Raw genomic sequence first — 13570 nt, 5'->3', positions numbered from 1 at the left:
CACATGAGACTGAATGAAATTATTACCATCCATAAGGATAAAGATTTAAGCTGCCAATCCCTTCTTGCAGGGAAGCTTCACAAGAGGTGAAGCAGTGCTGCAGGTGTCTTTCTTTCTCTCTCTTTCTCTATTTTCATCTTCCATCTCAATTTCTCTCTGTCTGCATGCAACAAACAAATAAATATATTAATAAAACATTTTAAATATATAACTTCAGTCAGTAACTAAACTGGTAAAATCTGTAGCTAGTATCCAATGAGTGAGTGTTAACAACAGCTGGACTTCTTTTTAAGGCTTTCTATGCCAGTTCTATGCAAAGATAAATAGTAAGTGTGTGTGTGTGTGTGTGTGTGTGTGTGTTTAAAATTTAATCTGCTTTCCTGAAAATTTGGTCCATTCAATCTATGTGCCGGGATAGCCTGAGGGTGCTTCTTCCCGAGCAAGTGCTCTCTGGGTTGGAGAGAACTCAACTGGAGCCAACCGAAGCAGCTGCGTGGGAGAGGGATCAGGAACTCGTGCTGCACTAACGTTGCAGGAGATACACTCTGGAACTCTCAGAGCTGGAAAGCAATTCCAAGTGATTTTACTCAGAAAAGCAGCTTGTATATATACTAGCCAAGTAGGGTGGAAACAGGGTGTGACATAGAGAGGGTGGAGCGAAAAAAAAGATTGGTGAAAAATCAGGGTGTGACAAGGAGAGGGGGCGGAGCAGGTGAGAATTCTACCACTGAACCACCAATGCCCTGGAGGGAGGGTGGTGCTTAGTTCAGTGGTTTATGTAAATAGACCGCAGCTTTGAGTGGGATCAAACCAATGCCCTGCAGGCATGCCGGTGCTTAGTTAAGCAGGATTAGAAACAGAAGCTTTAAGCCAGGGGAGCTGGCATACTACCCAATATCATGGACCAAACGTTGTTTTGTTGCCTCTAGGGTTATTGCTGGGGTTCAGTGCCAACACTGTGAATCCATGGTTCCCTGTGGCCATTTTTTCCTTTTTTTATTTATTTTTCTATCTAATTTTTATCAGATAGGACAGAGAGGGTTTTGAGAAAGGACAGAGAGATAGAGAGGGGGAGAGAGAAAGACACCCGGAGACCTGCTTCACTTCTTGTGAAGTATCCCCCTACAGCTGGGGAACAGGGTCTCGAACCTGGGTCCTTGCATTTAGCAATATGTGCACTTAACCAGGTGTGCCACCACCTGATTCCCATTCAATCTAGTTTTTTAAAATTTCTTTTTTGGGGGATTAATGGTTTACAGTCAACAGTAAAATACAATAGTTTGTACTTGCATAACATTTCCACATAACAATACAACCCTCACTAGGTCCTCCTCTGCCATAATGTTCCAGGACATGAAAACCCCCGTGCCCCCAACCCCAGAGTCTTTTACTTTGGTTCAATACACTAACTCCAGTCCAAGTTATGATTTGTGTTTTCCCTTCTGATCTTGCTTTTCAACTTCTGTCTATGAGTGAGATCATCCCAATTTCTTCCTTCTCTTTCTGGCTGATCTCACTTAACATGATTCCTTCAAGCTCCATCCAAGATGAGGTGAAGAAGGTGACTTTTTTAATAGCTGAGTAGTATTACATCGCATATATAGACCACAGCTTACTCAACCACTCTGTTGTTGGACCCCTGGCTTGCTTCCAGGTTTTGGCTATTACAAATTGTGCTGCTATGAACACAGGTATACACAAATCTTTTTATATGGGTGTGTTTTGTTTCTTAGGATATATCTCTAGGAGAGGAATTGTAGGGGCATAGGGTAAGTCTACTTCTAGCCTTCTGAGAGTTCTCCAGACTGTTCTCTACGGAGGTTGGGCCAATTGACATTCCTACCAACAGTGCAGGAGGGTTCCTTTGTCTCCACAACCTCTCCAGTATTTGCTGCTGCTACCTTTTCTGATATATGGCATTCTCACAGGAGTGAAGTGATGTCTTATTGTTGTCTTTATTAGCATTTCTCTGACAATCAATGATTTGGAGCATTTTTTCATATGTTTTTTGGCTTTTTGGATCTCTTCTATGGAGAATATTCTGTTCATATCCTCTTCCCATTTTTGGATGAGGTCATTTGTTTTCTTGTTGCTGAGTTTGGCAAGCTCTTTTGATATTTTGTCTGATGTACGACATGTAAAGATCTCCTGTCATTCTGTTGGAGGTCTCTTTATTAGGGTAGTGGTTTCTTTTGCTGTGTAGAAGCTTTTCAATTTGATACAGTCCCATTGGTTTATTTTTCATCTATTCTTCTTTGTAATTTGATTCATTTCACTAAAGATATCTTTAAAATTTAAATGGAAAAGAGTTCTGCCAATATTTTCCTCTAAATATCTGATAGTTTGTGGTCTAACATCCAAGTTCTGGATCCAGTTGTTTACTTTTGTGTCTGGTGAAATACAATGGTTCTATTTCATTCATTCAGTTTCAACCCATTTTTTCCCAACACCATTTGTTGGAGATATTCTCTTTTCCCCACAGTTTGGGAAAATAGTCTTAATGGTCTGGGCACTTTTGTCAAAGATTGGATGTCCATAGGTGTGGGGGCTTACTTCTGGTCTCTTAATCAGTCTAGTTTTCACTTTAGAGCTGCATGATCTTTTCCACTTGCCACTTAATAATTTATTTCACAAACACTGTGGAGCAGCTATCAGGAGCATTATTCACCTCTTGATTACTTCCACTGCCAGCTCTTCTCATCACAGAGTATAAAGTTTAGTCAGGAAGGTAACTTCTCTTTGACATGTTTGGTTAAGGGCATTTAGCTTCATAGCCATCTCAAGTAGGATGACTACCACAGAAACCAGCAAGAAAAGGTTCTGTACATCCAGATTGCTCTTATTATTGTCATTGAACATGATTTGGAGACCTTCAACCATTCTAGCCACCCTCTCCCATGGCTGACTATTATCTCCTTAAAATAAAATGTACAGGGGCCTGATGGTGGCACACCTGGTTGAGTGCACATGTTACAATGTGCAAGGACCTGGGTTCAAGCCCCTGGTTCCCACCTGCAGGGGAAAGCTTCACAAGTGGTGAAGCAGTGCTGCAGGTGTCTCTTTGTCTCTCTCTACATATCTCCTTTCCTCTCAATTTCTTGCTACCTCTATAAAGTAAATAAGAGATAAAAAATTTAAAAACATAAAAAATAAAATAAAATATACAAAAGCAAGCCAGATGCCTTATGTTATTACTGCACCTGTATAGACTATGTAGCAAGCAATAATTATTTCTGCATAAGTATACTTGCTAATGCAACTTTTAATTATATGTGCCTTGTCCTTCTGACTCTTCCTGAATCTCACATTCATTGAAAAACTTAGTTAAAAAATCACATGTACTTATATTAAGTCAGATATTTTCTATTTTAAAATGTATTTTTAGTCTTAAGGGAGGACTTCTTATTTATTTATTTAGTTTATTCCAGTTTTTGATCAAACTTCTAAACTTGATGGTGTTAAATGTTCTTTTATTTTTCACTGATTTATCAAAGTGCCCTCTGAGTCCAAGTCTTTAGTAAATAGGAGAGGCACATATGGGAAATGAGGTCTCTTAGATACTAGACAACTAGAAATACACTCTCATAAACACTTGAAGGTAATAGATCTTTTCCCCTGGATGACAAGGTAGTTTTTATTGATGCTCAAAGTGGCTTAACAATCAAGAAGGTCTCAGTATTCATAAAGAATTCTTCAGAAGAAGATATTGGAGACACTTTTTGCATAAATTTCTTCAAGAAGAATGATTTACATTAGTTATAATACCCCTAGTTATTCCTGCAGTCATAGTTATAACATGACGTGTATAAGTCAACCTAATTGTGAGGTGAGCATGGCTACATTTCTCTAATACATGCACAAGCAAAGAGAATTTGTTAGAATTATATTGCCATTAAGGTGCATTTGATCTTATATTTTCCCAAGTTAACAGTCTGTTACCTATCAGGCATGGAATGTCAACCCTTCACCCTCATTACTCAGGTGAGACCTTTCATTTCATAGTATTCTCTAATTCCATTCCAGGTGGTTCACTTCCTAACAAAATCCCAAAACCTAGATATAGATAGACCAGGTCCCGTAAGAGCATATGTTCACATGTATCCATAAATTAGGGCAAAATATATACCTGAAAGCAAAAGTACACAATAGTCTGCAGTGAGTCAGTATAAAGCTCATAGTGAAATAGTGTCTACTTAGACTTAGATACCCTCCTCATCTACTTCCTATTACAGTTCTTTCACTCACTCCAAAGCTAACCTCATCAAAGCAAGGACTGAAAAATCTGAATAAGGGCAAGAGACTGGCATACTTTAACAATGACTCTTTAGTCACTGTCAGGCCACTCCATCAGCTGGGGCCCTATTCGGGGAGTCCTGAGATTCCCAAACAGACATGATGGGCCTAGACCTCAAATAAATCCCTCTCCCCTTGTTACCGGTCATCTCTATCAGGAACAACAAAATAGACCCCTTTGTGGGTCCCCCATAGGACCTTGCCCTCAACTTGGATCAACAACAGTAGAGAATCTTCTAGCCTCCAAAGGGAGGATGGACAAGAAACTCTATGCTACACCTGAGGAAGATGGGTCAATATTGGGGCAGCTTGGAATGTTCCTACTCATGACCACAGAATTTGAGCTCAGATCTATAGGGATGCAGAGGTCACATAGGCTCCTAAGCTGAATATGGGTCCCAGACCAAATCAAATCGATGGGATTTACAGTCAACAATATTTATACCCCTTTCCCATATTAGGGAGCTACTGTCTTCCCTGATCCAGCTTTCTGGTCCTTTTCCTGCCATGACATCATCTCCCCAGACAATAACTTGGATCCACAAGAATATCAGATTTCAAGCTCAGGCACAACAAACAAAAAACCCACTAGTATAGCCACAGGCCCTTTGGAATATAACTAAAATATGCCTGCTAGCTATCTACAAAATGGGGGACCCCCCAACACTTCATCTGTGCTATTCCAGCCTTTAAGTCCATGATTGCTCAATAATTTGTTTGGCTTTGTACGTGAACTCTCTTTTCAACCACCAGGTTCCAGATGCTAGCATGATGTCGACTAGACTTCAATGGACAGACAACCCCACCAATATGTCCAGAGCCCTTCCCTACTAGGGAAAGAGAAAGACAGGCTAGGAGTTTGAATCGACCTGTCAAAGCCCATGTTCAGAGGGGAAGCAATTACAGAAGCCAGACCTTCCACCCACAATGACCTTGGGTCCATACTCCCAAGGGTTAAAAATAGGAAAGCTATCAGGGGAGGGGATGGGATACGGAGATCTGGTAGTGGGAATTGCGCAAAGTTGTACCCCTCCTATCCTATGGTTTAGTCTGTTTCCTTTTTATAAATAAAAAATTAAATAAAAAACAGTTTGTTACCCTTATTAAAAAGGAAAATCATATGGTTAAATTCCCTCAAAAAAAGAAAGGTGGAATTTAAGTAAATGAATAAGGAGAGCCAGCAAAAACACTCAGCTGGATAGTATGCCTGCTTTGCCATGTGTACAACTCAGGTTTGAGCCTTGCTCACACTGTATTGGAGGAAGTTTTGGTGATGTGGTGTCTTTCTTTCTCTTCCTATCTTCCATTTCCATGTCTTTTTCTGAAAAAAATCAATCGGAAGCAATAATGGCACCATGACAAAGAACTATGGAAGTGATATTATAGAGCAGCCATGTTGTAATGTCTAGCATTACCACTAGCTTTTGTCCATGATCTGAAAGAAAATCATTTTATCATGAAGCCTACAGAAATTTCATACCCTAGAAACTGAAGAATTTATTAAACTTTTGTGAATCATAAAATAAAAATGAGGCTTTGAGAGAAAGTCAAACTGAATATGGAAAGAATTGGTCTAAAATTTTTCTGATGCTATCTGATTTCATGGGGATCTGTATGGTACCAAGAGACAGAAAAAGAAATAGAGTGTCAAGAGGAGGAGGGGATGAGGAAGAGGAAAAAGAAGCGGAGGAGGAAGAGGAGGAGGAAGAAGAGAAGAGGAGAAGGAGAAAGAGGAGGAGAAGGAGGAGAAGGAAGAAGAAGAGAAGAGGAGGAGGAAGAAGAGGAGAAGGAGAAAGAGGAGGAGGAGGAGGAAGAAGAGGAGAAGGAGAAAGAGGAGGAGAAGGAGGAGGAAGCAGAGAAGGAAGTGGAGGAGAAGGAGGAGGAGGAAGAAGAGGAAAAGGAGAAAGAGGAGGAGAAGAAGGAGGAGGAAGGAGAGGAGGAAGAGAAAGAGGAGGAGGAAGAGGAAGAAAAGAGGAGGAGGAAAAGGAGAAGGAGAAAGAGAAGGAGAAGGAGGAGGAGGAAGAAGAGGAGAAGGAGAAAGATAAGGAGAAGAAGGAGGAGGAAGGAGAGGAGCAGGAGGAAAAGGAGAAAGAAGAAGAGAAGAGGAGAAGGAAAAAGAGGAGGAGAAGGAGGAGGAGGAAGAAGAGAAGGAAAAAGAGGAGGAGAAGGAGGAGGAGGAAGAGGAGGAGAAGGAGGAGGAGGAGAAAGAGGAGGAGGAAGAAGAAGAGGAGGAGGAGGAATCAGGTTAGGTAGTAATAGAAGACAGAATCTACAGAATGGTGATTCAGAGTGGTAGCATCGTATTATTTTTTCTTTTTTAAATGGTTTATTTATTACTGAGAAAAAAGGAGAGAGAAGACAGAAGGAAAAAGAGAGAAGAGAGGAAGGGAAGAAGGGAGAGAGAGAGGGAGAGAAAGAATGCATTACTTTGGCATATTTATTTCCAGGGATCAAAGCTTGGCAAACACTAGAAGAAGAAAGCCTGGACCTGATGCTTGCAAATCAGAGTCTCTTTAGGCCCCACAGGCTCCTGGATTAACACATAGCTTAAATATCAAAGAGACTGAGAAAAACAAGAGAAGAGAACTAGTAACAGTAAGTCACTGTGTCCATTATGGTCTAAATTTGCATGATAAATATACACATATATATATGATAGTTATCTCCCCCTTTGCATTAATCTTGAATAAATTCTTCCATAGCTTTTTAATTCTGTAATGCATATGTCCTTTGACAGTTTCCATTTCTAAAACAATGAATTTCCTTGATACATTCTTTGGCAGTTATAAAAATAATTTGTAGATAACACTTAGCTGACTACATTCATAAGTTGCTGCTTGTTCTTAGTTGCTTGTTTAGATATCTCAAATTCATGGAAGAAGTTATTTTCCACACCTTCATGCTATCTTCCTCCTCCTCCTTCTTCTTCTTTCTCTCCCCCCTCTCTCCTCTCTCTATTTCTTTTAGTAGAGACCACTGCACTGGATCATCCTTCAAAGTGGAAGGACCAGGCTTGAAAGTGGGTTGTGCACACAGCAAAACAACACATTACTCAAGTGAGCTATTTTGCTGCATTCAAGTCATACTTATCTGATAACAGCTTCTTTGTCTCTCACTGGCATCCTAATTACACTACCAATAGTTTTCAACTACTTAACCCATTCTTAATGAGATTCTTGCTCTGTGACATGGAAGGATATATATGCTGCTTCAGATTTTGTCTAGACAGACAGGTAGTAACTAAGTTACCTGATCTGTAGATTTGCACCAGCAAAGTCAGTGACCATGATCAATTACAGGTGACTGCCCACATAAGAAATGAAGATTCAGGGGGCCAGGTGGTGGCACACCTGGTTGAATGCACACGTCACAATGAGCAAGGACCTGGGTTCAAGCCGCAGGTCCCACCTGCAGGGTGGGGGTGAGGTAGGGGGATAAGCTTCATGAGTGGTGAAGCAGGGCTGCAGGTATCTCTATCATTTCTCTCTCCCCTCCCTCTCTTCCTCCCCCTCTCAACTTCTGGATATTTCTATACAATAAATAAATAAAGATAATGAAAAGAAAAAAGCAATGAAGATACAGTATTAAGATACAGTATTAAGCAACAACTTGCAAATGGAAGGTCTTGGTAAAAACTCTTAACATGCTTCTTAGACATGCTTCTAAAAGTAGAAATAGCAAATGACATGATTGAGGTTCTTCAATTTTAATTTTCTTTCCTCTTTGTTAGCTCTAACACTGTCTTGAAGACTTAGCTGATTGGAAAATGATAAAGAAAAATATGAATCTTATTATCTGGGCTTTTCCTTTATCTTATTCTTGCCGATCAGTCTTAGTCTTCATAGAATCCTAATTTTGATAGTCTTTTCACAAGAAAAGCTTACAATTTACTTTTGCTCATGCTTATTTCTTCGGCAGGGGCAAGAAACAAAAAGAAGAAAATATACTTTTAAAAAATAGTATTTAACTGGAGAAGTGTATTCCCACAATGTCAACTTTTATATCTTATTAATATAAAAAAGTAAATGATGTTAACAATTTACATGTGTTATATTTGCATGCACCAATAGTAGTGATTTTGAGTTTCCTGGAGTAAAGTTAAACTCTTTTAAACTTTTGTTTACCATTTCACATTTTGGAATATGGTTCATAGGACAGTTTTCTTCCCCTCTGCATAAAGTCTAAATGACAGTTTATAGTTTGGCCTGATTTTTCTCTTTCATATGAACATACGGTATACAATAATTCATTTCACAAATTTTATTAAGTGCCTCCACAATTCTAGACACTGTGTAGGGAGATGAACACAAATTTAAAGTTTAATAGACTATATTAAGGTCAAGATTAATACCTGTTCATGTGTCTATCATCTACCATCTATGTAGCTATCTATAGATTTAGATTTTTTAATATTTTATTTATTTTCCCTTTTGTTGCCCTTTTTATTGTTGCTGTTGTTATTGATGTCATTGTTGGATAGGACAGAGAGAAATAGAGAGAGGAGGGGAAGACAGAGAGGGGAAGAGAAAGACAGATAGACAGACACCTGCAGAACTGCTTCACTGCCTGTGAAATGACTCCCCTGCAGATGGGGAGCTGGGGGCTGGAACTGGGATCCTTATGCCAGTCTTTGTGCTTTGCGCCACGTGTGCTTAACCCGCTGCACCACTGCCCGACTCCCAGATTCAGATATTTAAGCCCATAAACTAAATCAGCAACTCATTAACTTAATTCTTAACTACTAGGAGGCACACAAGCTCAAATGTACATTTTATGCAAGAAATTTAGGTTCTTCTAGCGTTTGCCCTTCTTCCATAGCCAGTCAACAGCGTCAGGTTGAGCCTGATGTCAAGTTTCGAGACCTCCTTTGAATCTGGAGAGGTGGCAGTCGTTGACTATGTGGGTCATAGTCTGTCTGGAGCCGCAGGGGAAGTTCGGGTCGTCTCTGGCTCCCCAGCGATGTAACATAGTGGCGCACCGGCCATGGCCTGTTCGATAGCGATTGAGGAGGGCCCAATCATAACGTGCTAGGTCAAAGCCGGGTTGACGCTTGCAGGGGTCTGTGATGAGGTGTTTGTTCTTTACCTCAGCTGACTGCCAACTCTGTTTCCAAGAGTCTGGAACAGAGAAGTTCAGTGTACTGGAAGACGCTTTGAAGAGGGTTAAACCGGGAACAGCTGCTGGCTATGATAACATCACCCCAGAAATTTAGGTATTAAGAGTTGTCACAAATACCACAGGATTATGTGGTTATTATGTGGGTATTCATTGGCAGCTGGAAGGTGTTTCTTAAATCTCCATACTTACTCATCTCTGCAAATAGCTGTCTTCTTTCTGCCATGGTATTTCCTCTTTTCCCACTATCTTCAATCATTCTATGAAACAAAATGTTTGTAATACGTATTACTCGTATGTTAATGGGATTAAAGCATGTCTTTATAAATACATGTGCTAAGGCAAATGAACAAAGAAAATGAATAAATGAATCAAATCAAACTTAAAGCAAATAGACAAAGAAAACCCAAAATTCCATTTGAACAGTATAGTGTTACTTTCACTAAATTAAATTACTATACATATTTTCCATATAAAGTATAATGTTGTAGTGGGTATAAAATTTTTATTTTCTAATATAAAAACCTACAATAGTCAACCACCTTGTGCATAGTTGGTTACAGCCATCTACCATAGGCAGTACATTTCACATATATTTTTGTTGTTGTTTTATTGCCACCTGGATTACTATTATGGATCAGTACTAGCACGATTTCTGGTGGCTATTTTTTCTTCCCTCCCAGCCCCAATTATTAGATAGGACAGAGAGAAATTGAGAGAGAAAGAGAGAAAGATAGATACTTGCAGACCTGCTTTACCGATTGTGAAGCCGACCCCCTGCAGGTGGGAACCAGGACTCAAACCTGGGTCCTTGTGCTTGCTAATAACAAGGCACAACACTGCCTGCCTCCCACAAATATTTGTATTACCTTTTAGTGAGAGAGAGAGATAGAGAATGAAACCAGAGCACTGCTCAGCTCTCACTTGCGATGGTGCTAGGGACTGAACCTGAGGCCTCAGAGCCTCAGGCATGAAAGTCTTTTTGCAGAATCATGATGCTATCTCCCTAGATATTTTGCATCTTCTTCTATAAGTGATGTGATTAAGAGTCTCATTCTTTAGTGAACTGCACAGAAGTAAACATTTGGAATCTGAGACAGCATACCTTCTGCAGTATTCTGCTCAAGTTGTTCCTTGTGCATCCCCAAATCTCTATTTATAAACACCTCATTTTCTAAATGTGCATTTCTAAGTTTAGTGTTTGGAAACTTCAGGTTTCTCTACACAAGGTAATTTCATGAAAGTGGGTAGGTTCACAGCTTTTTTTTTTTCTCCAGGGTTATTGCCGGGACTTGGCGCCTGCACCACAAATCCACTGCTCCTGGAGACCATTTCCCCCCTTTTTTGCCCTTGTTGTTTTAATCATTGTTGTGGTTAATATTATTGTTGTTGTTGCTGTCGTTGGATAGGACAGAGAGAAATCGAGAGAGGAAGGGAGACAGAGAGTGGGAGAGAAAGATAGACACCTACAGACCTGCTCCGTCTGCTTCACAGCCTGTGAAGTGACTCCCCTTCAGGTGGGGAGCCGGGGGCTTGAACTGGGACTCTTCCGTGGGTCCCTGCGCTTCACGCTATGTGCGTTTAACCCGCTGCGCTACTGCCCAACTCCCTGTTCACAGATTTTTATACTTATCTACAGTACTGCAATGAAACAATATTATGAAAATGTCATTAGTTAAAATAGTAAAAATCTATTAAAAATCTACATAGACTAGGGGAAAAATAAAATAACAGAAAAGTTAATGGAAATGCTACCTAATAAAACAGGTTTTGGGCTAAATATTAATGAGTTTTAAGTTGATGGCTTTGATTTTTTAAATTTTAACTTAATTTTATTTATTTACATGTATTTAAAAATCTTTTAATTTGCTTATTTTGGATAGACACAGAGATAAATTGAGAAGAAAGGGGTAGGTAGAGAGGGAGGGAGAGAGACACCTGCAGCCCTGCTTCACTGCTAATGAAGCATCCCATTATCGGTGAGGACAAGGGGTTTGAACCTGGGTCCTTGTGCAATGTAATGTGTGTACTTAACAAGGTGCACCACCGCCTTGCCCCTAATTTTTAAATTTTTAGTTAATAGTAGGTTGCAGTTTGTAGAGCTACAGGGTATAATTCCAGATGGATTTGATTTGTATGAGAACTAAACTGTGCTGTTTCTCCAATGTGAGCCTTTCTTTATTTTTATTTATTTATTTATTTATCTTGTCTAGATTGCCATCTTCTTAGCAAATTTGCAGTTACCCTTCAGGTCTCAATTTAGGTTTATCTCTGTCTCAAATCTTTGCAACTTTCTTTAACTGGATGAGTCACCTTTTCTATGAAGACCCTTAGCTTACTATCCCATTGTTTCAGTGTTAAGCATTCACAAAAAAATCTTTACACATAACATAACACAGGTCCTCTCTCCAAGGGGCTTATGCTCACACAAGTGCTTAATAGCAGGGAAAGGACAATAGGGTGATTATTATATTAATAACCAGATGTGGGAAGATGTGTGGAAGGAAGAGATTATTGGGGGGGGGGGGAGTATATCTGTAGAAGATTAGTTAAAAGAAATATAGGTGTATAAAAAATGACTTATTGGTAGGGGTAGAAAGCATAATAGTTATGCAAAGAGACTCTCATGTTGGAGGCTCCAAGGTCCAAGGTTCAATCCTCTGCACCACCATAAGCCAGAGCTGATTAGTGCTCTGGGGAAAAAAAAAAAAAAGACTTACTCACACAAGGGTAAAGGGAAAACAATGTGGTGAAATGTAATGTTAAGCCAGTCAAACTGGTCAAAGAACCTCACCAGTTACCTCTAGGAGAGAAAAATTATTTATTTATTGCCATGAAGGGGAAGAGGGTCACAAAACAGCTCTGGTACACAGAGGTAAGCCTAAAAGCATTTTCTCATTTACAATGTGTCTTAGTTATAACCCAGGTCAAGTATAAATAATAATGGAGAATCATCAATGAAGTTGCCTCAATTAGGAAATAATACATTACTGAACATAGTTAATTTCTTTCCTTCTGTAAGAGTTTAAATATGCATTATTATTGATATATAGACATCTGGCACAAAGCCCTTTTCCTATTCAGATAGCCCTACATCCTTGATCTAATGTGAATGGGTAGATGACATCTGACATTCACAAAGTACTTTGGAGATAGCTTCCAATTTTTATTTCAAGAGTTTAAAAGTTAAATTAAAACAATAGGAAGATGGGATAGAAGTAGTGATATGCTCCTGTGTCTGTCTATATGTTGGAACAAGATGAAAAGGACCATTAAAAATAAATCACAAAGGATAGAAGGCTATAGCGATCTGAGAAAATGCCAGGGAGGTCGAGACTGGCTCTGTGCTTGCAGAGTTTACTGCCTATACTAATCAGTTGTTTATTTTAGTGCTTATTTTTTTTATATCTCTCTGTAAGGTTTTTGAGGGCACTAACCTCAGAATGTTTAGATTCTTCAGTGTTTAGCAAAAAGCAATGAAAATGATATCCAGTTAGCGTACTGAACAAATGAATGAAAAAAAGGAAAGAAAACTAAGAGCTAAACTCACTTTTCATGAATTATAGTTTCAAAATTGTATTCATAAAACTGACTCAGAGAAGAATGAATTTCAAATTGTTCTAGTTCAGAGACTAATTATTTGAAAACCAGAAACTAATTTAAATCTATTGTAATTTAGGATGATGAATTTTGCAGTAAAAACTTGTTTTATGAAACAGAAGTTGAAATAGATTCATGCTACCTTGACATTACGTTTTGGCCTATTGATCATGATTTTTAGCCAATTAACTTGAAACAACCATCATTAGTTGCACAATAAGAATTAATTCTTACTTCCAAGTAAAATGTGTATCTAATGAAAAAAAATCAGTGTTGTGAAATAATAGGCAACATACAATATAACTATAGTTATAAAACTATCACACTTGTTTTTTTAATATTTATTTATTTATTTATTTATTCCCTTTTGTTGCCCTTGTTGTTTTATTGTTGTAGTTATTATTGATGTCATTGTTGTTGGATAGGACAGAGAAAAATGGAGAGAGAAGGGGAAGATTTGTGAAGTAATTCCCCTGCAGGTGGGGGAACCGGGGGCTGGAACCAGGATCCTTAACGCAGGTGCTTGCACACTTGTTGTTTTATCTGGGATGCAGCACTATTA

General features: G+C 39.0%; 1 protein-coding gene across 27 annotated transcripts in view; it reads right to left on the bottom strand.

The window, feature by feature from the left end:
- Window positions 1-13570, bottom strand: part of DTNA (dystrobrevin alpha) — a 431975-nt gene that overhangs the window by 142433 nt on the left and 275972 nt on the right. For 26 of the 27 annotated variants that reach the window (XM_060173679.1, XM_060173699.1, XM_060173682.1 and 23 more), the window contains one exon: window positions 9601-9668. The exons of the other annotated variant lie outside the window; for it this stretch is intronic. In XM_060173679.1, coding sequence (XP_060029662.1) covers window positions 9601-9667 — 67 coding nt within the window. In that variant the 5' untranslated portion in view covers window position 9668. The remainder of the gene's footprint in view (window positions 1-9600; window positions 9669-13570) is intronic. 27 annotated transcript variants of the gene reach the window in all.

The sequence above is a fragment of the Erinaceus europaeus genome, chromosome 15, assembly GCF_950295315.1.
Source record: "Erinaceus europaeus chromosome 15, mEriEur2.1, whole genome shotgun sequence".
Taxonomy (NCBI): Eukaryota; Metazoa; Chordata; class Mammalia; order Eulipotyphla; family Erinaceidae; genus Erinaceus; species Erinaceus europaeus.
This window is presented reverse-complemented; position numbering and strand designations above follow the sequence as displayed.